Source organism: Piliocolobus tephrosceles, chromosome 11, assembly GCF_002776525.5.
Source record: "Piliocolobus tephrosceles isolate RC106 chromosome 11, ASM277652v3, whole genome shotgun sequence".
In the NCBI taxonomy this organism is placed as follows: domain Eukaryota; kingdom Metazoa; phylum Chordata; class Mammalia; order Primates; family Cercopithecidae; genus Piliocolobus; species Piliocolobus tephrosceles.
Genome location: NC_045444.1, coordinates 12,021,202 through 12,047,569, shown reverse-complemented (window position 1 = coordinate 12,047,569; position 26,368 = coordinate 12,021,202). Strand labels below are relative to the sequence as shown.

General features: G+C 45.1%; 1 protein-coding gene across 3 annotated transcripts in view; it reads left to right on the top strand.

The window, feature by feature from the left end:
- The window catches only part of PLEKHB2 (pleckstrin homology domain containing B2), a 49,935-nt gene that overhangs the window by 18,556 nt on the left and 5,011 nt on the right, over window positions 1-26,368 (top strand). The window contains exons 1-7 of one of the 3 annotated variants that reach the window (XM_026449856.2): window positions 149-225; window positions 1,545-1,589; window positions 6,262-6,414; window positions 7,559-7,661; window positions 13,209-13,248; window positions 15,399-15,512; window positions 22,341-22,996. In XM_026449856.2, coding sequence (XP_026305641.1) covers window positions 1,553-1,589; window positions 6,262-6,414; window positions 7,559-7,661; window positions 13,209-13,248; window positions 15,399-15,512; window positions 22,341-22,499 — 606 coding nt within the window. In that variant the 5' untranslated portion in view covers window positions 149-225; window positions 1,545-1,552 and the 3' untranslated portion in view covers window positions 22,500-22,996. Of the gene's footprint in view, window positions 1-148; window positions 226-1,544; window positions 1,590-6,261; window positions 6,415-7,558; window positions 7,662-13,208; window positions 13,249-15,398; window positions 15,513-22,340; window positions 22,997-26,368 lie in introns of those variants that run through there. The other 2 variants (XM_031936410.1, XM_031936409.1) reach the window with 2 other exon arrangements.

Below are 26,368 nucleotides of genomic sequence, written 5' to 3'. Positions count from 1 at the left end.
GAGTGTTTTTATATATATACGTATATACATGTTGGTGAACCTCTGCACATAGTGAGGCAAATTCCTAGTCATGGTGAGATTGCTGGGTCAAAGTATGTGAGCTATTAAAGTTTCGACAGATTTTGTCAAATTTCCCTCCGGAAAGGTTGCAGCAGTTTTCTTTCAGCCGTTGCGCTTTCTCCTTGCTGGGTGTCTTGGCGGTTTTCATTTCTGCCCACCTGATAGGTACAGTAGTTAACTGTATAGCTGGAATTGTATCTGTTGAATTGAGTGGGAAATTCAGTGTCTTTTTACAAGTTTGTTGGTCCTTTGTCTTCCTTTTCTGTGAACTGCTAAATGATTGCCTTTTCTGGATGATGTGTGTGAACTTTGTAAGTGAAGGAAATAAGCTCCTTGCTGCCATATGGTTGTGAATATTTCTTCTTCTTCTGTTTCTTTTTTTTTTTTTTTGAGAAAGAGTCTCACTCTGTTGCCCAAGCTGGAGTATAGTGGTGTCTCGGCTCACCGCAACCTCCACCTCCTGGGTTCAAGTGATTATCCTGCCTCAGCCTCCCGAGTAGCAAGATTACAAGTGCCCGCGACCACGTCTGGCAATTTTTTTTTTTTTTGAGACGGAGTCACCCAGGCTGGAGTGCAGCGGCAGCGTGACCTTGGCTCACTGCAACCTCCGCTTCCCGGGTTCAAGCGATTCACCTACCTCAGCCTCCTGAGTAGCTGGGATTACAGGCACATACCACCACACCCAGCTAACTTTTGTATTTTTAGTAGAGACGGGGTTTCAGCATGTTGGTCAGGCTGGTCTCAAACTCCTGACCTCCTGATCTGCCTACCTCGGCCTCCCAAAGTGCTGGGATTACAGGCATGAGCCACTGTGCCCGGCCAATTTTTGTATTTTTAGTAGAGACGAGGTTTCACCATGTTGGCCAGGCTGGTCTCGAACTCCTAACCTCAGGTGATCCACCCTCCTTAGCCTGAGCCACCGTGCCCAGCTGTGACTGTTTCTTCTAATTTATGGGTTTTAAAGTCACATTTAGCTTTTTTTCATACAGAAGATTTAAATTTTTATGGAGTTGACTTTATGAACCTTTTTCTTGATGACTTTTGTTTTTTTTTGCCCTGACCTGGCCATTCCATGTCATTCACTGCTGACACCAGTGTAGCACCCCTGCCTGGGCCATGTGGACCCCACTGGGAACTCCAAATGTAGGCACCTGAGGGCTCCAGCAAGCCACGAGATTCCTCCATGTCCTTGACAGAGCTAAATGCTGTGTCCCTGGGGCTGCTTTATATTTGTTGTGTGGTGTTAGACACAGGTGGGCTGGGTGCTGAGGCTGAAGGCTAGTGTGGGAGGAAGGGGGGGGGTATAGAGTGCAGGGCACATAAACCCCACTGAGGAGGTATTTGTTAAATGCCAGGGGGGCACTGAGCTGAAATGGCCTTGGCTCTTCCTCAGCTGATCTGAAGGGGGTAAGGATAGAGACTCGGCCAGACAGGTCATTCTCTTTCTGGGTATAATTTTGAACCTGCCTGTTCTTGTTCTGTAGGTGAAGAGATGGTGTTTGTGAAGAGTGGCTGGTTGCTGCGACAGAGTGAGTACAGGATGTGCGGCCTGCGATCGGCATTGCCGAAGGGCAGTGTCTATTTCTGTTTGCTTAAAGCCGATCATGTTTAAAAACAAATAACAAAGTTTTATGAGTGCTGTGGCCTTGAGTTTTCCCTTGGACATCCCTAGATCTCTGTGAACTGTCTTGCACACCACCAAGCTCCTCCCTGGTTGCTGAGTTGATAGGAACCAGGAAACAATGGCAGTCCCTGCTGCTTTCGCTCTCCTCACTAGCGTGCTTTATTTATTTTGTTTTACTTTATTTATTTATTTTTTTGAGACGGAGTTTCACTCTTGTTGTGGAGTGCAGTGGTGCGATCTCGGCTCACCACAGCCTCCGCCTCCTGGGTTCAAGCAATTCTCCTGCCTCAGCCTCCCGAGTAGCTGGGATCACAGGCATGTGCCACCATACGTGGCTAATTTTGTATTTTTAGTAGAGAAGGGGTTTCTCCATGATGGCCAGGCTGGTCTCAAACCCCCGACCTCGGGTGATCTGCCCACCTCGGCTCCCAAAGTGTTGGGATTACAAGCGTGAGCCGCTGTGCCCAGCTACGTGCTTTATTATTAATGATGGATCTGGAACTGCCTGGATCCACCTGAGCCCAGCTGAGATCTGGCACAGAGGTGCTGGTCTCTCTGCCTCTCTCATCTGGGGACTGAGCAGTGACTCAGATTCTCAGATATTGGTGTCTTCGTAATTATGTGGCTGAAGAGTTGATCTGAAGCAATGAGTTTATCTAAAACCAAAACTTTTGTGTCTCCAAAAGGACTAGAGAAGAGACTCAGTTCTTTTTTTATGGGATTGAGATCCACTTTCCTAGGCTTATCTCCATAAACCTATCTTTCATACACTGTCTGCTTATCTGTGAGGCTGTCACTCCAGATGGGATTCATACTGTGTTTTAAAGTGGGAAGAACCAGTCTTATTTATTAAAAAAGGAGCAAGCAGAATATTCTGTTATACTAGAAAGAGTGAAGTTAAGGGAAAAGTGACTACTATGTCATTTATGATTCTAGTCAAAAACTGAGCTGTATCACATACCATTGATTGTTCAGAGATGTGAGTTTATCTATGAGGGATACTTTCAGAAATTAGCTAAAGTCAAGTCTACCAGTGAGAATTGATGGCATACCTGAGATGGTTTATAAAAACTATTTTTTATAAAAACTGTTTTTTTTTTTTTTTTGAGACGGAGTCTCGCTCTGTCACCCAGGCTGGAGTGCAGTGGCCGGATCTCAGCTCACTGCAAGCTCCGCCTCCCGGGTTCACGCCATTCTCTTGCCTCAGCCACCCGAGTAGCTGGGACTACAGGCGCCCGCCACCTCGCCCAGCTAGTTTTTTTTGGTATTTTTTAGTAGAGACGGGGTTTCACCATGTTAGCCAGGATGGTCTCGATCTCCTGACCTCATGATCCACCCGTCTCGGCCTCCCAAAGTGCTGGGATTACAGGCTTGAGCCACCGCGCCCGGCCAAAAACTATTGTTTATGAATTGTTTGTGTTCCTGTTAAGAAGATTTTATGTATATATTCTTAATTCTCACAACAGCTGTATGATAGGTAAGTGGTATTATTTCCAGTTGAAGAAATTGAGATTCAGTGAGGTTAGGTAATTTGTCTAAGTGTAAACTATGGGTGACAAACCTATATTCAAAGTCAGAACTGTGTGATTTCAACACTGACACTATATGCACCCGGAGACCGGCCTTCAGCCTGTGTGTTTGTGACAAGTTCCATGGTCCCAACCTGGAGCTGAACCGTGTGCCCCCTTGTCTGTGATAGTCCTGTAGTCTTAGAATAGACAGAGGTGTCGTAATGTTAGCTTCACAAAGGAAGTCCTGGAACCCCAAGATTCCTAGTCTTGGGTTTTGTGGTCCTAGCCTCCCCATAGTCAGGGAACATGGGGACCCTTGCTCAGACCTTGAGGGTATGCCCTCCTTTGCTGGCCCTTCAGATGTCCTTTGGTGTTTCTCGTTGGGCTCTGCCACACCCTTGTTTGAGGGTAAGCTTTCCCTTTTCTGCCACAACTCGATGTAAGTGCTTTGTCAACATAGTGATCAATGACCCTTTGGACAATGTTGTGCTCCCCATCAGTGCCTAGCATGGTGACGTACATGAAATGGATGTACTTTAAATAAGTCACATAGACTTTTCCAGTATTCTGGTCCATAGGTGTTTCAGAAATGTGTATTCAGAAGACTTATCTATACATAACCCCATCCCCATACGTGTGGGTTAATTTTCCTTTTTTCCTGAAAGTAGAAATATCAATGCCAGTAAAACGAGGTGAGATGTATTACGTTCATGGGGTTGTAGAGTAGCAGAGACACACTGTGATGTGGTCACATGTAGGCAAAGCCGTCCTCAGGACTTCTTTTCCTGCCATTGCCACATACAGTGTTGGGTCCCGGTCCTGGCCTCTGGAGGACAGCCTGATTTGGGAGTCTGCAGCCAGGGCTTTAATGGCAGGTGAGATACTTGGGCAGAACTCCCTGACCCAGTGGTTCCACCTGTCTCTGTGTTTCTGTGACTCTATTTAGTAGGGCTTTTTGTTTGTTTGAGACAGAGTCTTGCTTTGTCACTCAGGCTAGAGTGCAATGGCATGATCTCGGCTCACTGCAACTTCTGCCTCCAGCTTCAAGCGATTTTCCTGCCTCAGCCTCCTGAGTAGCTGGGATTATAGGTGTGCACCACCAGGCCCGGCTAATTTTTGTATCTTTAGTAGAGACGGCATTTCACCATATTGACCAGGCTGGTCTTGAACTCCTGACCTCATGGTCCGCCTGCCTTGGCCTCCCAAAGTGCTGGGATTACAGGCATGAGCCACCATGTCCGGCTTTTCTTTTTATTTTTAAGACAGGGTCTTGCCCTGTCGCCTAGGCTGGAGTGCAGTGGCGTGATAACTGCTCACTGCAGCCTTGATCTCCCAGGTTCAAGTGGTCCTCCTGCCTCAGAATCTCAAGTAGCTGGGACTGCTGGCCTGTGTTAGCATGTCTGCCTATTTTCCTCTTTGTAGGGATGGGGTCTTGCTATGCAGCCCAGGCTGGTCTCAAACTCCTGGGCTCAAGCGATCCTTCCACCTCAACCTCCCAAAGTGCTGGGATTACAGATAGGAGCCATTGCGCCCAGCCTGTTTGGCAGTTTCTGCACAGCTCAGTCAGTCAATCAAATGGATGCTTGGGTATCACTTAGTGGTCAGTTGGGCAAGTGCAGTGGACACCCCTCCTGGTGAGGAGACTGCCTGATACTGGCAAGAAAGCTGGATGGTATGTATCTGGTTGACACCAGTTGCGGGCACGGCAACATAAAGGGAAGTACATGAAATGGGATTGTGTGTGTTGGCCAAGAACAGGGTGAGGTGTACAGGAACAGAAGGTGTAGTGGGCAGCGAGTGGATGTGAGGAAGGTACAGAGATGACTGAAGTTACAACTGGCCTCTAAGTCCACTGCAGGGGTTTTCCCTTCATGCAGTCAAGGAAGTTACTGTTTTATAAAGTTAAATACCTGGTCCAAGATCACAAATGAAAGGTTGAATTCGCTCAAGCTGACAGAAATATGTGAAGTAGTAGGATGTGCACAGCGTGAGAGGCCAGGCAGGGCTTGGTCTATATCCTGCTGTGCTCATTTATCCAGTGTATGCATCAGGGGTGCCTCCACACTGTAGGCTTCCTGTGGGAAATGGTAGGAGAGAGTATCTGGGAAAGCTCTTAAGGACAAGAAAAAATTGTGTTTTTTTTTTAGACAGAGTCTTGCTCTGTCCCCCAGGTTGGAGGGCAGTGGTGTGATCTCGGTTCACTGCAACCTCCACCTCCTGGGTTCAAGCGATTCTCCTGCCTCAGCGTCCCTAGTCGCTGGGATTACAGGCGCCCGCCACCATGCCCAGCTAATTTTTTGTAGTTTTAGTAGAGACGGGATTTCACTGTCTTGTCCAGGCTGGTCTCGAACTCCTGGCCTCAAGTGATCCATCCGCCTGTCTCCCAAAGTGCTGGGATTACATGCGTGAGCCACTGCGCCTGACCAAAATGTGTTTCTTCAAAAGAGGTAGGTATTATTTTTATTTGCATATAGAGACTTTACAGTCCAGCATTTTCTGATCTAGCAAATGTAGACAATATTTGGAAATTTAGAAACTTGAAAAGTTTGAAAGGTTTAAAGTTTAGTACTGTATGAGAATTAAATGTTAGATATGTTTCATTTGCTGAAAAGCAAGCTTTTTTTTTTTTTTTAATACCCTAATTTGAAAGTGTTGGGACTTCTAAGTTGGTTGGCAGCATTCTCTGTTGCCGGTGTGTGCTGCATGCAGCCTGCTAATGCACCAGTGGGTGGGCCCTGGGCTCGGCTTTCCCTTTCATTCTGAGGGACTGCTTTGGGTAATTCTATACCGGTGTCATTAAGGGGCCAGGGGAAGAGTTCTTTTTGTTTCTGCTGTGACTGTGTCCTTGCTCTTTTGGCTCAAAGCCAACCTTTCAGCTGGGCATGGCGGCATGTGCCTGCAGTTGCAGCTAAACGGGAGGCTGAAGTGGGAGGATTGCTTGAGCCCAGGAGTTCAAGGCTGCAGTGAGCTATGAGCATGTTTGTGAATAGCAACTGCATTCCAACTTGGGTGAAATAATAAGACTCTGTCTCTAAAAAAAGCCCAACCTTACTATTTTTTTTCCAGGTACTATTTTGAAGCGCTGGAAGAAGAACTGGTTTGATCTGTGGTCAGATGGTCACCTAATCTATTATGATGACCAGACTCGGCAGAGTATCGAGGATAAGGTCCACATGCCAGTGGACTGTATCAACATCCGCACGGGGCAGGAATGTCGGGGTGAGCTGGCCTGTCTTGGCCAACTTCTGTTTTCTGCTCTTCCTCTGTCTCGGTGGGAACTGGGTCCTGTTCCTTCCCCGTTCTGCTTTCGTTAACAGATTGAAGAAGGGCTCCATCTCAGAGGGGCGGCCACAGTGGCGCCCCGGGCACTTAGATTGTGAACCACATGGTCGGGGCAAATCAATTTTCTCACCTGAGTTAAACTCACAGTTCACGTCTCAAACTCACAGTCCACGTCTCTTCTTTTCCTGGAGAGGGAACTAGAGCGCTGGGAACCTTAAGAAGCACAGGCCACCCTAGACCGTGTGGATTTTGTACTCAGAAACTGGCTTCTGTTTGATGGTGACCGCAATCAATTGCTTAAAATCTGGGATGTCGGCCGGGTGTGGTGGCTCATGCCTGTAATCCCAGCACTGGGAGGCCAAGGTGGGTGGATCACGAGGTCAGGAGTTCAAGACCAGCCTGGCCAAGATGGTGAAATCCCATCTCTACTAAAAATACAAAAAAATTAGCCAGGTGTGGTGGCAGGTGCCTGTAATCTCAGCTACTTGGGAGGCCGAGGCAGAGAATCGCTTGAACCCGGGAGTCAGAGGTTGCAGTGAGCCGAATACATTTTGTAGACGTCATCTTGGCAGCTGGTCCTGTCAGTCAGCCTAGCTATGTTCTTTCTGCTTTATTGGAAAGGCAGGGGGTTCTTTCATAGATGTAGCGCTTGATTTATTGTCTAGTCCTTTGCTTCTCTGAGCTGGTAGTTCTTAGAAAATGTAAGAAGAAATCCTGAAAAAAGTTCTTCTCTTCTGCTTATTTTTCTTTTCTTTTTTTTTTGTTTTTGTTTTTTTTCTGAGACAGAGTCTGGCTCTGTCGCCCAGGCTGGAGTGCAGTGGCCGGATCTCAGCTCACTGCAAGCTCCGCCTCCCGGGTTCGCACCATTCTCCTGCCTCAGCCTCCCGAGTAGCAGGGACCACAGGCGCCCGCCACCTTGCCCGGGTAATTTTTTGTATTTTTAGTAGAGACGGGGTTTCACCATGTTAGCCAGGATGGTCTCGATCTCCTGACCTCGTGATCCGCCCGTCTCGGCCTCCCAAAGTGCTGGGATTACAGGCTTGAGCCACCGCGCCCGGCCTCTTCTGCTCATTTTTCATAGATATTCAGCCTCCAGATGGAAAGTCAAAAGACTGCATGTTCCAGATTGTTTGTCGAGATGGAAAAACAATTAGTCTTTGTGCAGAAAGCACAGACGATTGCTTGTAAGTTTTGCTTTCTTACGTGTTTAATTTAAAAAGTATTTTCTGTTTTAACTTCTGATTACCAAAAAATGAAAAGAATGGGCGTGGAGTTCTCTTTCAGGCGTCAGAATGAGGGACTCAGTGGATGTGTGAGAGAAACGCAAGAGTCGCTTTTCCAATTCTGGTTTCTGCCTCTCTGAGACTGCCTGGGCCTATCGAATTGTGGAGGAAATGGCAGAAAGGAATAGCAGTCTCATCATGCTCTCTCTCTTTTTTTCTTTTTTCTTTTTTTTATTATTATACTTTAAGTTTTAGGGTACATGTGCACAACGTGCAGGTTTGTTACATATGTATACATGTGCCATGTTAGTGTGCTGCACCCATTAACTAGTCATTTACATTAGGTATGTCTCCCAGTGCCATCCCTCCCCCCTTCCCCCACCCCAAGACAGGCCCCAGTGTGTGATGTTCCCCACCCTGTTTCCAAGTGCTCTCACTGTTCAATTCCCACCTATGAGTGAGAACATTCAGTGTTTGGTTTTTTTGTCCTTGCGATAGTTTGCACAGAATGATGGTTTCCAGCTTCATTCATTGTGGGGAAAAGAAAGAGATCAGCTTGTTACTGTGTCTATATAGAAGGAAGTAGACATAAGAGACTCCATTTAGTTCTGTATTTCAGATGCTGTTAATCTGTGACCCTACCCCCAACTTTGTCCTTGCAAGAGACATGTGCGAAGGTGATTTAAGGTTAAAAGGATATTGGGCTGTGCAGGATGTGTCTTTGTTAAACAAGTACCTGAAAGAAGCTTGATGGTTAAAAATCCTGCCCCTCCCTGGGATTGGAACATCTCCGGGTAATACCCATTGTGTGTCTTGTTTACTGAGTAAGGAGAAAACGCCTTTAGGAATAAGGTGGGACTTGCTGGAGCATTAGGAATAAGGTGGGACTTGCTGGAGCAATACTGCTAAAAGGTTTATGGAGATGTTGCATATACATCTCAAGGCACAGCATTTTCCCTTAAACTTATTCATGTTACAAGGATTTTTTCATATGTCTTACTGCCGATTTCCTCCCTACAATAATCCTATTGTCCAGCCACTCCCTTATCCTTTTAATGGTAAAGATAATTCTCAATAAATAGTAAGGGAACTCAGAGGCCGGTGCCGGCCTGGGTCCTCTGTAAGCTGAGCGCCGGTCCCCTGGGTCCCGCTTTTCTTTCTCTATACTTTGTCTCTGTGTATTATTTCCTTTTCTCAAGTCTCTCGTCCCACCTAACGAGAAGCACCCACAGGTGTGGAGGGGCAGGCCACCCCTTCAATTCATGTCCCTACAAAGGATATGAACTAATCCTTTTTTTATGGCTGCATAGTATTCCATGGTGTATATGTGCCACATTTTCTTAATCCAGTCTATCATTGATGGACATTTGGGTTGGTTCCAAGTCTTTGCTATTGTGAATAGTGCCCCAGTAAACATACGTGTGTATGTATCTTTCTAACAGCATGATTTATAATCCTTTGGGTATGTGCCCAGTAATGGGATGGCTGGGTCAAATGGTATTTCTAGTTCTAGATCCTTGAGGAATCACCACACTGTCTTCCACAATGGTTGAACTAGTTTACAGTCCCACCAACAGTGTAAAAGTGTTCCTATTTCTCCACATCCTCTCCAGCACCTGTTGTTTCCTGACTTTTTAATGATCGCCATTCTAACTGGTGTGAGATGGTATCTCATTGTGGATTTGATTTGTGGTTCTCTGATGACCAGTGATGATGAACATTTTTTCATGTGTCAGTTGGCTGCATAAATGTCTTCCTTTGAGAAGTGTCTGTTCATATCCTTTGCCCACTTTTTGATGGGGTCATCATGCTCTCTTTCATTATTAGATTCACAGTGGGTAATAGGCATAGTTGAAATAAAATGACCAGAAAAGCAAGAAAGTAAAGAGTGAGGAAACTCAGTTCCTAGGGCTCCTGTCACAAATTGCTGAACACTGAGTGATGGAAATGGCAGAAATTCATTGCCTCACAGTTCCGGAGGCTGCAAGTCTGGAATCAGTGTGTCAGCAGGTCCTTGCTCCCTCTGAGATGCTAGGTAGGATCCTTTCTTGCCTCTTCCTGGCTTCTAGTGGTTTCTGGTAGTCCTTGGTGTTCCTTGGCTGGCAGCCACATCACTCCAGTCTCTGCCTCTGTTGTCACATGGCCTTCTTCTGCTGTGTCTGTGTCCAGAATTCTCTTTTCTTATAAAGGACACCAGTCATAATGGATTAAGGACCCACCTTCATTCACTGTGACCTTATCTTAATTTGATTCCATATGCAAATATCCTGTTCCCAAATAAGGTCCCATTCCAGGGTACTGGGGATTAGGATTTATGCATATCTTTTTCATGAGGATGCAATTCAACCCGTTTGCAAGACCTTTGAGAAAGACAGTGAAATGGATTAGATCATCTTCCCTCAGAGGAAAACATTTCAGTGGTGCAACCAAATAAAGAAGTTTGATCTCAAGCACAAACTACAAACAGCCAGAGAAAGAAATAGATGATTCTACTAAGATGTTTTTTAATTCTACCCGAATCCCAGAAGCAGTAACTAGATGAGGTAATTAAATCTTGCAAATTTTTGGTATTACCCTGTAGTCTGGAGTGATGCTGATTAAGTGTATGTTACTTTTTGGAAAAGCTAAGGAAAAAAGTCCTTGAGAATGTGATGTCCTTGGGGCCTCAGCAGAGGCTGGACGATTCTCCCAGGACTCATCATTGCAGGGCACTGAAAGGCGCTGAAGCTCACAGGAGTTGGGTAATTTTCTGGCTGGTGAAGTGAGCACTAGCATGGGACATTCAAAGGAATATGCTCAGAAGAGAGTGTAGGACCCAGATTTTTCAGAAAAGACTTACTCTTCTCAGAAGAAATTTCCTTCTCTTCTAGCCCTCTGCTCTCATATTACAGAATGTTGATTGTGAGGGTAACACCTAGCCATCAAACTGTTGCTGGGCTGGACTGAGGTGGAACAGGGTGGAACTAACTACCAGTTGATACCAGATTAGGTAGGAAGAGTGTCAAGGAGAAATAACTATACTTTATGAGAGCAAACAAGTTTTATATATCACTTCCCATGTTAAACATGAGCAGGATGTAAGGAAGTGGCTTGGCAACTATGCAGATATACCATGAAGGAAAAATAAGAAAAGGAAAATGCAAGCCTCAGGAAAAACTCCTAGAGTGGAGGAAAATAAAACCCAAGGAACAGAAGCAGAGTCTTCAGGAATGCTTTCCTGGCCACCATATTTAAAATTACATCTCCCTGTCCCCATACACACTCACCAGGTACCAGCTGTTTTATCTTGTTCATCATTTGCTTTCATTAGAATATATGCTGTGTGAGGGCAGAGATTTATGTTTCTTTTCTCCTCTTTTGTGTCTGTAACCTAGAAGGTCTGTCGCTGTCAAGAGGGTGCTATTTACATTATCATCTGAGGAAAGTGGTCTTCCCTTGCATACAACCCCAAATGAAAAGTAAATCATTGGCATGGAGGGAAAGATTGGAGATACTCTCAGTGAGGGGAAAAAGATGAAAAGATCAGAGATACGTTGGAGTAAAAAAAATTCAGAAAGATTATTGATGTTCATAAAGTGTAGAGCCCAAAACAGGTAATTAGAAATTCAGGGCAAGAGAAATGTTCTGAAATAATCGAACAGAATTTGCAGACCAAAGGCCACGCTAGACTCTTCCACCTGAAATGACAACATAATGTATATAAGATACATGAATAATCCAGTATGATACCCTTTGGCAAAGTGAATGACAGTGGAATGCTGCATACAAAATCAGTTGGGGAATTTTGCAACTTAACTGCATTCCATAGAAAGCCGGAACACTTGGCTGGGCACGGTGACTCACGCTTGTAATCCCAGCACTTTGGGAGGCCAAGATGGATGGATCACCTGAGGTCAGGAGCTCGAGACCAGCCTGGCCAACATGGTGAAACCTCGTCTCTACTAAAAATACAAAAATTAGCTGGGCATAGTGGTGGGCACCTGTAATCCCAGCTGCTCGGGAGGCTGAGGCAGGAGAATTGCTTGAACCTGGGAGGTGGAGGTTGCAGTGAGCCAAGATTGCGCCACTGCACACCAGCCTGGGCGACAGAGTGAGACTCCATCTCAAAAAAAAGAAAAATGCAAGAACACTTGAAAATAAATGAATACATCTTTCAACTCAGGGAGATAGTAAAATGAGAATAAAACATAAAAAGAATTGATAGAGATAAGAGGGATAGGGTCAGTAAAAAAAGTAAGAGGTAAAGGAGTGAGGGAGTGCTCAACAGAAGGCTTTTTTGTTTTTTGAGATGGAGTTTCGCTCTTGTCACCCAGGCTAGGGTGCAATGGCATAATCTCCACTCATTGCTACCTCTGCCTCTTGGGTTCAAACAATTCTCCTGCCTCAGCCTCTGGAGTAGCTGGAATTACAGGCATGTGTCACCATGCCTGGCTAATTTTGTGTTTTAGTAGAAGCTTGGTTTTACCATGTTGGCCAGGCTGGGCTCGAACTCCTAACCTCAGGTGATCACCTACCTCGACCTCCCAAAGTGCTGGGATTACGGGTGTGAGCCACCGTGCCCAGGTGAGAGACCGCTTTTTGTGTATCAATTAAGAAAGCTCTTGTGATACTTAAGATTCAGATATCTAGTTTTTTTGACAATATAGTGGAAAGTAGGTAGGTATAGAGATTGTTAGAATAGTTTTGCAGGGCCATTTGGCAATACCTGCTGAAATAAATTATGTTTATATCCTTTGATGTGGCATTTTCAGTCTTTGGAATTTGCCCTATGGAAATGTCTACATAAGAGTGCAAGGGTAATAGGGATGTTAATAGTGTTCTTTTCTTCTTCTTTTTTTTTTTTTCTTGAGATAGAGCCTCTGTCTGTCATCCAGGCTGGAGTCCACTGGTGTGATCTTGGCTCACTATAGCCTCGACCTCCAAGGCGCAAGCCATTCTCCCACCTCAGCCTCCCAAGTAGCTGGGACTACAGGCATGTGCCACCATGCCCAGCTAATGTTTGTCTTTTTTGTAGAGCTAGGATTTCACTATGTTGCCCAGGCTGGTTTTGAACTCCTGGGCTCCAGTGATCTCCCTGACTTGGCCTCTCAAAGTGCTGGGATTACAGGCATGATGAGGCACTATGTCTGGTCTCCAGCATTCTTTTTAATATTGAAAATTGCTAATAATCTAAATTTACTTGTATCATGGAATATTATATAGCTGTTAAAAAGGAAGAAGATCTGTGTGTATGCCATGAACTGACAAAGCAAGTGGCAGTGCGTTTCACATTTATTAAAAAGTAAAGTAAAAAATATAGTATAGATTATGTTTTAAATATTATATATCTATTATGGATGTAATTTTTAAAAATGTATATTCCTAGTGCATGTCTCAAGTGGTTTGGGGCAAGACCTGAAGACCTGTTCTTTAAACAGATCTTTTCAGGAATTCTGATGCCAACTCTGGTTTGAGAATCATTGAAATACTGGATTGCCTTAAATAAAGTACCCTTTTTCTTTTCTCCAGGGCCTGGAAATTTACACTCCAGGATTCTAGGACAAACACAGTAAGTTGCTAATGGCAATCACCTATAATTTTTTTTTTTTTTTGGCAAGGTGTCACTCTTTCACCCAGGCTTGAGTGCAGTGGTGCTATCTCAGCTCACTGCAGCTTCTACCTCCCGGGCTGGAATGGTCCTCCCACCTCAGCCTCCCCTTCTCAGTAGCTGGGACTATAGGCCCATGCTGCCATGCCTAGCTTATTTAGAAAAATGTTTTTGTGGAGACGAGGTCTCACTATGTTACCCATGCTAGTATCAAACTCCTGGGCTCAAGTGATCCTCCCACTTTCACCTCTCAAAAGTACTGGGATTACAGGCGTGAGTCACCACACCTGGCCACTAGTAATGTTTTCACATGGTCTTATGTAACAATTGGAGAATGGGGAAAATGGGTTTCTTAGCCATCCAGCCATGAATGGGCAGGTAGCACTGGGCAGGCGCCTTTCACCAACAGTGAGCAAGCTGGGTTTGTCAGACGTTTTTGGCAGGAAGCACCCTCCTCACGCAAGCATGGTTGTTCCTGTGTTGCTTTCTAGAAACGTTTGTATTTCTCAAAGTTCTGCAACACTTTGAATTCTGCCGTGGTTTGCAGTAAAGGCTTAGAAAGAACTGCAGGATCCTTGTCATGCATGGGAGCTCAGCCTTGTGAAACAAACATTTTTGTGACTTGTACTTGTCTCTTGTCCTGTTTCTGGCCTTAGGAGGTCACTGAGACAGAGAACCTCATTTGTAAGAGCCTTGTAATGCCATCTTTATCTGTCAGGGATCAAGGGAGTGTTACTCTGGTCAGAGTTTTCATTCTTTAGATGGGATTTTCCCTTCCTTTATCTTTGTAAGAAAAGAAAAAGGTGGATCAAGCTTACAGAAGAATGTGTGCATGTGGGAGAAGAAAGTAAAAGGCTTAATGTCCAAGCATCAGTGTTCTCTTCTTTTATTAGCACAACACAACTTCATTCTAAGCTTACTCTATAGCCGCAGTTACCTTTTCTTCATGAAAATCCTTTTTTTGGGGTAAAATTAGTATTAACCGTCCACATAGTTAAGGGCAAGCTCCACAAATGATTCTTTGTGTGAATTTTTTTTTTTTTTTTTTTTTTTTTTTGAGACAATCTTACTCTGTCGCCCAGGCTGGAGTGCAGTGGAGCGATCTTGGCTCACTGCAACCTTTGCCTCCTGGGTTCAAGCAGTTATCCTTTCTCAGCCTCCTGAATAGCTGGGATTACAGGAGCGTGCCACCACGCCCAGCTAGTTTTTGTATTTTGAGTAGAGATGGGGTTTCACCATGTTGGTCAGGCTGATCTTGAACTCCTGACCTCGTGATCTGCCCACCTCGGCCTCCCAAAATGCTGGGATTACAGGCGTGAGCCATTGCACCTGGCCACATTTTTTTTTTTTTTTTTAAAGAGCTAACATGTTTTTCTTTAAATTACATTGGGGAGTAATTTAATGAAGAATTTTGTTTTTTAAGGTAAAAAACAGACTGTGTATAGGACATATCTCTGATATGTTTTAGATTGTAGGGTTTTTATTTGTGAATAAAGGACTGTTGAGAGTGCTGTAACATCTTTATTTCTTTGGAGATAGAGTCTCGCCCTGTTGCCTGGGCTGGAGTGCAGTGACTCGATGTTGGCTCACTGCAGTCTGGAGCTCCCGGGCTCAAGTGATCCTTGAGATTTAGACCCTTGAGTAACTGGGGCCATAAACACCGTGCCCAGTTAATTTCTTGTTTTTTGTAGAGATGGGCTCTCCCTCTGTTGCCTAGGCTGGCCTTGGAACTCCTGGGCTCTAGCGATCCTCTCACTCAGCCTCCCAAAGTGTTGGGATTACAGATGTGAGCCATTGCACCTGGCCTGAAGTAACATCTTTTAAAAGACATTGGGTAACAGTGGGGCCTCTGAGTGCCTTCCTGGCTGTGAGAGCTGTAATCCTGTAGGGGTTGACTGAGGACCACTTCGCTCCTGCATTTAGAGGATACCAGAGTTAGGGCTGGGGGCCCCCACTGGACCGGGAAAGTTTTTCCTATTTTGCAGAGAGCTATATATCTTTTTGTCTTTTAAAATTTTTAATTTGCTAAATAAAAGGGACAATGCACAGCATCATCGAGCACACAGGTGCTGGGAAGCTGTCCTGCCCTCACCCTCTCCTCTCTCCCGCAGGCGTATGTGGGCTCTGCAGTCATGACTGATGAGACATCCGTGGTTTCCTTGCCTCCACCATACACGGCCTATGCTGCATCGGCCCCTGAGGTAGGGAGAACCCTGAGCCTTCAGGTGAGGGAAGCTTGGGGTCTCTGCTGCTGTCCTGCTTTGTTTTTTGAATGAAATTAGAAATGTACTCTAAACCTTTTCTTCTTAAAACAGATGATTTCTTAACAACTTTTGTTTTCATGAAATAAAGCAACTATTTTATATAGTTCAGCACATTGTAATGTGCTGTATTAATGTGTAACAAGTTTTTAAGATAGACCTAAAAATGCATCATGTTAATGATAGTTGCTTTGGGTAATGAGATTTTGATGATCTGTAGTTTATATGGAATGAATTACTTGAATTCTCCTTATAGTCAGAAAAAAATGCCATATTTTGGGGAAAATAACCCTTACAAAAATCATGTCAAATACTTTGGGATGTCCTCTTGTTGGGGTGTTTGGGGTGCTGACTGAGCTGGTTTGTATGTAAGTCTGTTGTGTGGAACACACTGCTTTTTTTTTTTTTCTTTGAGACAGAGTTTTGCTCTTCTTGCCCAGGCTGGAGTGCAGTGGCACTGTCTCGGCTCACTGCAACCTCCCGGGTACAAGCGGTTCTCCTGCCTCAGCCTTCCGAGTAGCTGGGATTACAGGTGCTTGCCACCATGCCCGGCTGATTTTTTGTATTTTTAGTAGAGGTGGGGTTTCACCATGATGGCCAGGCTGCTCTCGAACTGCTGACCACAGGTGATCCACCTGCCTCTGCCTCTCAAAGTGCTGGGATTACAGGCGTGAGCCACGGTGCCTGGCTGGCACTTGTAAACTTTCTAAGCTCACTTACTCTAGTTCCTTTTTCTCTAGATTCTTTGGGGTATACTACATAGGCAGTCATGTCATCTACACGTAGGAACAGTTTTCTTTGTAACCTGTATGCCTTCTGTTTCCTTACCTTGCCTTATTGCCTTGGTTAGACCTTCAAATATTATATTAAATAGCAGTAGTGAGAGAAGACATCCTTGCCTTGTTCCTGATTTTAGGGGGGATGTATTCAATGTTTTTCTTTTTTTTTTTTTGAAACAGAGCCTTACTCTGTCGCCCAGGCTGGAGTACAGTGGCATGATCTTGGCTCACTGCAAGCTCCACCTCCCGGGTTCACGCCATTCTCCTGCCTCAGCCTCCCGAGTAGCTGGGACTACAGGCACCTGCCACCACGCCTGTCTAAATTTTTTTTTTTTTTTGGCATTTTTAGTAGAGATGGGATTTCACCATGTTAGCCAGGGTGGTCTCGATCTCCTGACCTCGTGATCCACCCACCTCTGCCTCCCAAAGTTTTGGGATTATAGGCGTGAGCCACTGCGTCCGGCCAATGTATTCAGTTTTAAGTATACATTCATTTAGTATTAATGTACTGGTACTGTTTAATTCAGTATTTAATTAGTGTTGAATTTAGTTTTACATATGCATTTATTTAGTATTTAATGCATTCATTAAGTATGCTGTTAGCTGGAGGTTTTTTTTTTGTTTTTTTGAGACGGAGTCTTGCTCTGTCGCCCGGGCTGGAGTGCAGTGGCCGGATCTCAGCTCACTGCAAGCTCCGCCTCCCGGGTTTACGCCATTCTCCTGCCTCAGCCTCCTGAGTAGCTGGGACTACAGGCGCCAGCCACCTCGCCCGGCTAGCTTTTTGTATTTTTTAGTAGAGACGGGGTTTCACCGTGTTAGCCAGGATGGTCTCGAACTCCTGACCTCGTGATCCGCCCGTCTTGGCCTCCCAAAGTGCTGGGATTACAGGCTTGAGCCACCGCGCCCAGCCGCTGGAGGTTTTTTATATTTATTCTTTATCAGGTTTAGGAATTCCCTTTTTCTAGTTTCCAGGAGTGTTTATCGTGTCGGGGTGTCAGTTGCCTGCCTGCCTGCCTGCCTTCCTGCCTGCCTGCCTTCCTTTCTTCCTGCCTGCCTTCCTTCCTTCCTGCCTTCCTGCCTGCCTTCTTGCCTTCCTTCCTGCCTTCCTTCCTCCCTCCCCTCCCCTCCCTTCCCCTCCCCTTCCCTCCCCTCCCCTTCCCCCCACCCAGAGATGAAGACTCACTCTCTTGCCTGGGATGGAGTGCAATGGTACTATCATTAGCTCACTTCAGCCTGGAATTCCCTGGGCTGAGGCAATCATCCTGCCTCAGCCTCCTGAGCTACCATGGCTGCAAAAAAAAATTTTTTTTTTTTGGTAGAGACAGAGTCTTGCTCTGTTGCCCAGGGTAGTCTTGAACTCCTGGCCTCGAGTGATCCTCCTGCTTCGGCCTCCGAAAGTGATTTTGTTAAATACCTTTTCTACAGTAATTAATATGATTGTGAGGTTTTGTTTTTCTTTTTAGCCTGCTAATATGGTGGATTATAGTGTTTGGCTTTCACATACTGAACCAGCCTTGCATTCCCTGGAATAAAGCCTACTTGGTCATGGTGTGTGATTCTTTTTATTTATTGCTGAATTCAATTTGCTAATATTTGTTAAGGATTTTTGCATCTATCTATATTTATGAAGGATATTGGTCTATAGTTTTCTGTCTTTGTGCTTTGTCTTATTTTATCAAGGCAATAGTGACCTTATAGTATAAATCAGAAAGTGTTTTCTACTCTTTTCTGGGAGAAATTGTGTAGAATTGGCGTTAATTCTTTAAAATTTGGTAGAAATCTCCAGTGAAACTATCAGGTCCTAGAGATTTCTTTTTTGGGAGATTTTTAGTGAAAACATCTTTTTTCTTTTTTCTTTTTTTTTTTTTGAGGCAGAGTCTCACTCTGTCGCCCACGCTGGAGTGCAGTGGTGCGATCTTGGCTCACTGCAAGCTCCACCTCCTGGGTTCACACCATTCTCCTGCCTCAGCCTCCCGACTAGCTGGGACTACAGGTGTCGCCACCACGCCCGGTGAATTTTTTGTGTTTTTTAGTAGAGATGGGGTTTCACCGTGTTAGCCAAGATGGTCTTGATCTCCTGACCTCGTGATCCACCCGCCTCAGCCTCCCAAAGTGCTGGGATTACAGGCGTGAGCTACCGCGCCCAGCCTCTTTTTCCTTTGTTTGGCTTAACCAACACACATCTATTTGTCCCAGTTCTGGAGGCTGAAGGCCCAAGATCAAGGTGCTGGCAGTGTTAGTTCTCCCGAGGCCCCTCCTGAGCTTGCATATGGCCTCCTCCTCCCTGTATCCTCATATGACCTTTCCCTCCAGGCCTACTGCAGATGCAGCTTTCTTAATAGTGACTGGTCTACTCAGATTCTCTAGTTTGCATGGGGTAGGTTTTGATAGTTTGTAGTGTTTGTGGGATTGTTCCTTTTCTTATAAGTTGTCTGATTTATGTGTGTAGAGTTCTTTATAGTGTTTTCTTATTATCCTTGTGATGTCTGCAGAGTCTATAGTAAAAATCCTCCAGTTCATTCTTTCCTGATACTGGTAATTTGTCTTTGCTCTTTTTGACAGTTTACTAAAGATTTTATTAATTTTATAAATAGTTTCAAAGAAATAGCTTTTCGTTTTATTCACTTTTTCTGTTTTTCAATTTCATTGATTGTACTCTTTTATTTCCTTCCTTCTGCTTGCTCTGTGGACTTTGGTTTTCAAAAGTTTGACTGTACTGTGTATTTGTATGGCTTTCTTTGGGATTATCCTGTTTGGTATTCATTCAGCTTCTTGAATATATGGGCTTGGGTTTTTGCTAACTTGGGAAAATTTTAAACCATTTTTTTTTTTTTTTTGAGACGGAGTCTTGCTCTGTGGCCCAGGCTGGAGTGCAGTGGCGCGATCTCGGTTCACTGCAAACTCCGCCTCCTGGGTTCACGCTATTCTCCTGCCTCAGCCTCCGGAGTAGCTGGGACTACAGGTGCCCACCACCATGCCCGGCTAATTTTTTTTGTGTTTTAGTAGAGACGGGGTTTCACTGTGTTAGCTAGGATGGTCTGGATCTCCTGACCTCATGATCCGCCCGTCTTGGCCTGCCAAAGTGCTGGAATTATAGGCGTGAGCCACCACGCCCGGCCTTAAACCATTATTCTTGAGTGCTTTTCCAACCTCAGCCTCCTTCTACTCCCTTTGGCACTCTGATGACATCCCTGTTAGTCTGATGTGTCCCAGAGATGCTCTTTTCTTTCTTTCTTTTTTTTTTACTTCAATCTATTTCTCCTCTGTTGTGTTCTGATTGGGTAATTTCTACCCTTTATATTCATGTTTGTGGATTCCTTCCTTTTGTCATCTCCATTATGTTGTTGGGCTCATCCGTTGAATTATTTAAATTGGTTATTGTATTAGTTCTGAAATTTTTATTTGGTTATTCTTTATATCTTGATATATAAAAAATTGAATGTATGTCTCTACTTTTTACTGAGATTTTTCTGTTTTATGGTTATTTTATATTTTTTATTTATTTCAAGTATTTTCATAATTGCTTGTTCAAATGTTTTTATGATAGCTGCTTTAAAAATCTTTCCAGATAATTCCAACATCTTTGCCATCTTTGTGTTTGTGTTTTTTGTTGTCTTTTCTCATTTATTTGAGATCTTCCTGGTTCTTGGTGTGATTAATGGCTTTTGATCAAAAGCTGGACATTTTAAGTACTGTAAGACTCTGAATCTTATTTAAATCTCATGTTTTAGCAGACCTGCTTCTCGGGGGCCGCTTTATTGCTGCCAGGTAGAGGTGGAAGTCCAGGCTCGCCTTGAGCCTCAGTTGACACCCATGGGCCAGGTTTCTTGTCGCTGTGGAGGGAGTTGTGAATTTAGGTTCTCACTAGATCTGCACTGAGGCCACCCTGTCTGAGAATAGGAGAGGCTCTTTCTTTTTTTTTTTTTTTTTGAGACAGAGTCTCGCTCTGTCACCCAGGCTGGAGTGCAGTGGCCGGATCTCAGCTCACTGCAAGCTCCGCCTCCCAGGTTTACGCCATTCTCCTGCCTCAGCCTCCCGGGTAGCTGGGACTACAGGCGCCCGCCACCTCGCCCGGCTAGTTCTTTTTGTATTTTTTAGTAGAGACGGGGTTTCACTGTGTTAGCCAGGATGGCCTTGATCTCCTGACCTCGTGATCCGCCCGTCTCGGCCTCCCAAAGTGCTGGGATTACAGGCGTGAGCCACCGTGCCCGGCCGAGAGGCTCTTTCTTACTGCTTCCCCCAGAGCCTCCGCTGATACCATGGTTGCCACTGAGACGTCCTGAAAGGACTCACTCTCCACTTGGTCTCTGCTGACCCCATCTCAGTGGAATAGGGAGGGCACCTTGTTTCTGCTGGGTGGGAGTGGGGTTCTAGCTCCCCACATGGTCTCCGTGGACACCACCCAGCGGGATGGGGGCGTTTTGTTTCCATCTGGCAGGGAAGAAATTCTCAGCCCCCTACTCAGTCTTACTCAACGGTGTTGTGAGGACCCAGCGGTGCCTTGCTGTATACAGCCTGCTGAGCACGGAAATTCAGGCTCTTCACGCTTGGCCTTTGCTGGTGTGAGGCTGAAGGTTTTTCTGTGGTGGTTCCCTGGAGTAGAGAGGTTCTTATCTAAAAACGTTGTGTCCTGCTAGGTTGCTCCTTTCCTTCTTAGATTCTTTGTTAAAGAGAGCAGCTCTTCTCAGGGTCTTTTTGGTCTGCACTGATTGGCACTTCCAGCTTGCCACCTTCCCCATTACCCAGTGTGGGATGTGTGAAGCAAAAAGGAAACCCAGGTCCTCCCTCAGGTGCTAAAGTTCCTCGCCCGTCTGTCTTCTCCTCACTCTTCAGTCTTCTTGTGTTTGTTTTGTATATAATGTCCAGAGATTGTAGTTGTATTTAGCAGGAGGAATACAGGAAAGAATGTCTACTCCATCTTCTAGAAGTGGGAGTTTTGTCTCCTGCTTTTGTAAGATAACAGGTTTAGATCTACACACACATTTGCCTGGCTACATCTCTGTTCTCCCTGTATCAGAGCACTTGTCACAGAATGACAGTGATTGTGCAAGTATGTCTGATCTCCTCTCACCTGTGAGTATGCCAGGAAGGCCAGTCTTTGATTTCAGTATTTCTCAGCACATAGTGGTCATTCACTGCCGGTTGAGGTGGGTCCGCTGCCCATTTCTAGCCATGTCTTTTCATAGGTGTGTGCAGCCGGAAAACCATCAGTCACCTGCCCAGGTACCACACCTCAGGACACCCTCATCTTCCATATTGTGCCTGGAATTGCTGAACTTGGGCCAGAGAGGGTTCTGCTTCTAGGCTGGCTTTGCCTGGAGGATAGTGGTTTTGGTGAATCTCCTTATCACCTGGTAAAATCTTACCATTTTACAGATGGGCAAAGGAAGGCCTAGGTAGGTGACTTACTGAAGGCCAGGTTAACGGCACAACTGAATTGAAATCCAAATCTCATGCAAGTCCAGTTCTCTTATTTTGTTGTGTTTTTCTGCCTTCTTCATTCTGTAGCCTGAAAGCGGGCTCCAATTGTAGCTTTTGTTTGTTTTTTAGTAGTTTTAAAACGGGGCGGCCGGGCGCGGTGGCTGAAGCCTGTAATCCCAGCACTTTGGGAGGCTGAGACGGGTGGATCACGAGGTCAAGAGATCGAGACCATCCTGGCTAACACGATGAAATCCCGTCTCTACTAAAAAATACAAAAAACTAGCCGGGCGAGATGGCGGGCGCCTGTAGTCCCAGCTACTCGGGAGGCTGAGGCAGGAGAATGGCGTGAACCCGGGAGGTGGAGCTTGCAGTGAGCCGAGATCCGGCCACTGCACTCCAGCCTAGGCAACAGAGCAAGACTCCGTCTCAAAAAAAAAAAGGGGGGGGGCATAACCACACTGTTTCATGTTTTGTTTTGTTTTGTCTTTTTAATTGACTGTTAAATTTTATTGATTGCAACCTGGAGACCACAATTTTAATACATTACTAGAAGTTTCACAGTTGTGTTTCTAATGGGCCTGTTTCTTTTCAGCAGGCATACGGCTATGGGCCATACAGTGGTGCGTACCCGCCAGGAACTCAAGTTGTCTATGCTGCGAATGGGCAGGCGTATGCCGTGCCCTACCAGTACCCCTATGCAGGTAACTCAAGCCAGCCTTTCATTCCTCATTTCTGTCCATTTGCTGAGTAGACCAGACAGACCTGTAAACATTTTTATTTTTCAGTTTCAGGTTAAGTGAGCTATATTTTCTGGTTGTAGACCACAAATCACTGTTACTATGCTTTAAAAAAGCCTTTGGTAGTTTCATACTGCTCTGCAAAGCTAGAGTAGGCTTGATTTTTAGAACTTTGCTAATTGTGTCCGGATTAGTTCTCAGAGAATTTCATACTTATTGGGATTCACTTACATTGAGAAGCAGCCAGAGTGAGAGGCCCATTTTAAGGGATGAGAGGGACCTTTCAGCTGTTCTTCTGGTGAGGTCCTTGGAAAGTTATCACCACTGAGGTGATGTTCTGTTTCACAGTGGAGTAGAGGCCTGGAAAGGGCTTGTATTTATTCTGGGCTTTGGAGTCTGTTCTTTCTATTCTTCACCTTACATGAAACACATGGCAGGCCTGAGTAGCTGGTGTAGGGGTATCATGTCGGGTCTCCTGGGCAAGGCGGTTGGCAGGGTGGAGGTGTGGGACAATGCTGGCCACTGCTGGGGCTGCAGTGAGGGTGGGGAGGGCAGAACTGTGGCCGGTGGCCCCTGTGAAGTGAGGCTGGCCAGGCACAGTGGGCACAGCACCATAGCACAGGGTGCACGGGTGGGTGGGCTGGAGCCAGAGGCTGAGCTCAGGAGAGACAGGAATGTGGGGGTTTGCAGGAGGAGTAGTAGTCTCAGGCTGTGAGCAAAACTAGCATGGTGTCTCAGTGCAGAGGCAGTGGGAGGTGAGCTGGTACCAGAAGGGTGGGTCACTGATAGTGGTGCCCAGAGAAGTCAAGGAGGCCTCTGGTTACAATCCTAGATGGTGTCCTTGTAGTTGTTGGTGGTTGCTTTGGCTTTTGATGCATTTAGCACTTAAAATGGGTTCTGGAGTAGAAATAGAGAAATTTCATACTCCTCTCTTTTGGGAATCTGAGGCACATTCACTCAACTAGCATGGACTTTGGAGGATCCTGCTTTGCTTGACTTTTTTTCTTTTTTTCTTTTGAGATGGAGTCTTGCTCTGTCCCCAGGCTGGAGTGCAGTGGCCGGATCTCAGCACTCTGCAAGCTCCGCCTCCCGGGTTTACGCCATTCTCCTGACTCAGCCTCCCGAGTAGCTGGGACTACAGGCGCCCGCCACCTCGCCCGGCTAGTTTTTTGTATTTTTTTAGTAGAGACGAGGTTTCACCGTATTAGCCAGGATGGTCTCGATCTCCTGACCTCATGATCCGCCCGTCTCGGCCTCCCAAAGTGCTGGGATTACGGGCTTGAGCCACCGCGCCCGGCCTGCTTGACTTTTTTTCATGTCAAGTTGAAAAACCATTAAAATAATAAGGAATTATGACAGATTAAATATTTGTCCATTGTCTTGTGAGCCTAGCACAAATACTTTTGTTTGAATTACAGTAAGTCCTCACTTCACATCAACAGTAGATTCTTGGAAACTCTGAGTTTCAGTGAAACAACATGTCATGAAACTGATTTTACCGCAGATTAATTGGTAAAAACAAGAGTTAAGTTTCTGTGGCTTATTTCTGGTCACAAAAACATCACCACTTCTAATATTAACCATTAAAATTAATGTGAGCTCTACATACATGTAAGATGAATAAAGACAAGATAACTATTTACCCAGTTATTTCAGTTCATGGCCATGGGTGGCTGGACCCTCTCCCAGCAGCTCAGGGCTCAAGGTGGGAATGCACCATGGATAGGATCCCATCTCATTGCAGGGCACACTCACCCACACCCCTCTCACTCCGACTGGGACGGTTTAGACATGCTGATTCACCTAAGGGACACATCTTTGGGATGGGAAGGAACTGAACTATCCCAAGAAAACCCACGCAAACATGGAAAAAACCTTCACACTCTACACAGGCGGTGCCCCAGAGGGGAATCAATTCTTTTCTTCTTATTAATGTTATAATGAAACTACATTAAATGAAACAGTGTTATTTGAGGACCTTCTGTACTTCCTCCATATAAAATATTTTCTCCTTATAATTATGCATTTGTAGTTCTAGTCTTGTTTTTAAACTATATGTATTGAATCCCAAGTGCTACATAATACTCATAAGTATTTTTAGTAATTGCCTGTTATCATATTGGTTGATGTATTACTAAACCTTCCAGTATTGGCTGTTTTTTTCTCTCTCTGTTTTTTTTCTTTTTTTGCTATTGTAGATACTTCTTTGAACATCTTTAATCATTTTCCTTTTTGTTCTTATTGAATATGCATTAGAATATATTTCTTTTTTTTTTTTTGAGATGGAGTTTCATTCTTGTTGCCCAGACTGGAGTGCAATGGCACGATCTCGGCTCACTGCCTCCTGGGTTCAAGTGATTCTCCTGCCTCAGCCTCCCAAGTAGCTGGAATCACAGGCATGTGCCACCATACCCGGCTAATTTTGTATTTTTAGTAGAGATGGTTTCACCATGTTGACCAGTCTGGTCTCAAACTCATGACCTCAGGTGATCCATCCGCCTTGGCCTCCCAAAGTGCTGGTATTACAGGTGTGAGCCACCCTGCCCGGCCTAGAATATAGTTCCTTTTTTTTTTCTCCCCCAACTAGAATATATCTCTATGTGCAGACAGGCCCCAACTCAGGATGGTTTGACTTAATGATTTTTTGACTTTACGATGGTACGAAAACAATGTACATTTAGTAGAAACCGTACTTCAGGTACTCCTACCCCGATTCTGTTTTTCAGTCTCGGTGTAGTACTCATTCAGTTACATGAGATCTTCGACACTTGATTGTAGTAGACTTTGTGTTAGTTGATTTTCCCAGCTACAGACTAATGTTAGTGCTCTGAGCAGTTGAAGGTAGGCTGTGTTAAGGTATGATGTTCAGTAGATTAGGCATATTAAATGCATTTTGACTATGATGTTTCAACTTACGATGAGTTTATTGGGAGGTAACCCCATTGTAAGTTGAGGAGCATCTCTATTAATATGTCAGAAGGCATAGACCTTTTTGAGGGTTCTTTTGGATATGATTTAAAAATATAAATGCTTTCAAACATAAAAAATAGGGATGATGGTATAATGAACTATCATATGTCCATCACTGGCTTCAACAGTTACCACATCGTGTCTAATCTTTTATCTCTACCTCAGCCTCCTTTCTCTACCTCTGGATTAGTTTAAGGGACATCCCAGATTTTTAATCATTTCAACTCTTAATATTACATTAAATCTGGATAGCATTTTACCAAGTTGATCCCAAAATGGTTTACCATCTTATAATGCTACTAGCAGTTACTGATGCAGTGGTTTATCTGTAATCCCATAAAGATTGCTTGTTGTGCTCTGAAAGTTTTGATAGCTTCAGTAGGTCTGAAGTAGAATCATCGAGTTGCTTTAGTTTATATCCCCTTTTATGAATGATTTTCCTTTTGCACATTTTTCTGTTGGGATCCCATGGGGTGGTGAGTTTTAAGCCTCAGCCTTGCCACATGAGAGCCAGCCTCTTTCTCAGCTTCCAGCCCACAGAGTAGGGCAGTGGCCGCTGTTTTCTTACTGTACAGAAAGCACAGATACTGTGGACGTGGTTGTTTAGGGCACTTCCGGAAATGAGTCCATCCTTTCCCTTAGCGCTCGTCAGCAGAGTAGAAGTAGCACTCTCACAGGCAGTACTCAGAATGCTTGCCACATAAGGGGCTGGATCAGTGGGCACTATGAAGCCTGTCTCAGGGTGGTGACCAGGCAGCCCCCAGACCTGCTTGCTGTGGAAGGCTCAGGTGGGTTTGTGGTTGATACACAGTGGCTTGTGCTGACAACCAGATGGGTGCTTTGCCACCTCCATGCCATCCTGTCTGCCAGGGTCTCAGAGCCTAGAGCTAGTCCACAAGAACCCTCCTAGTCA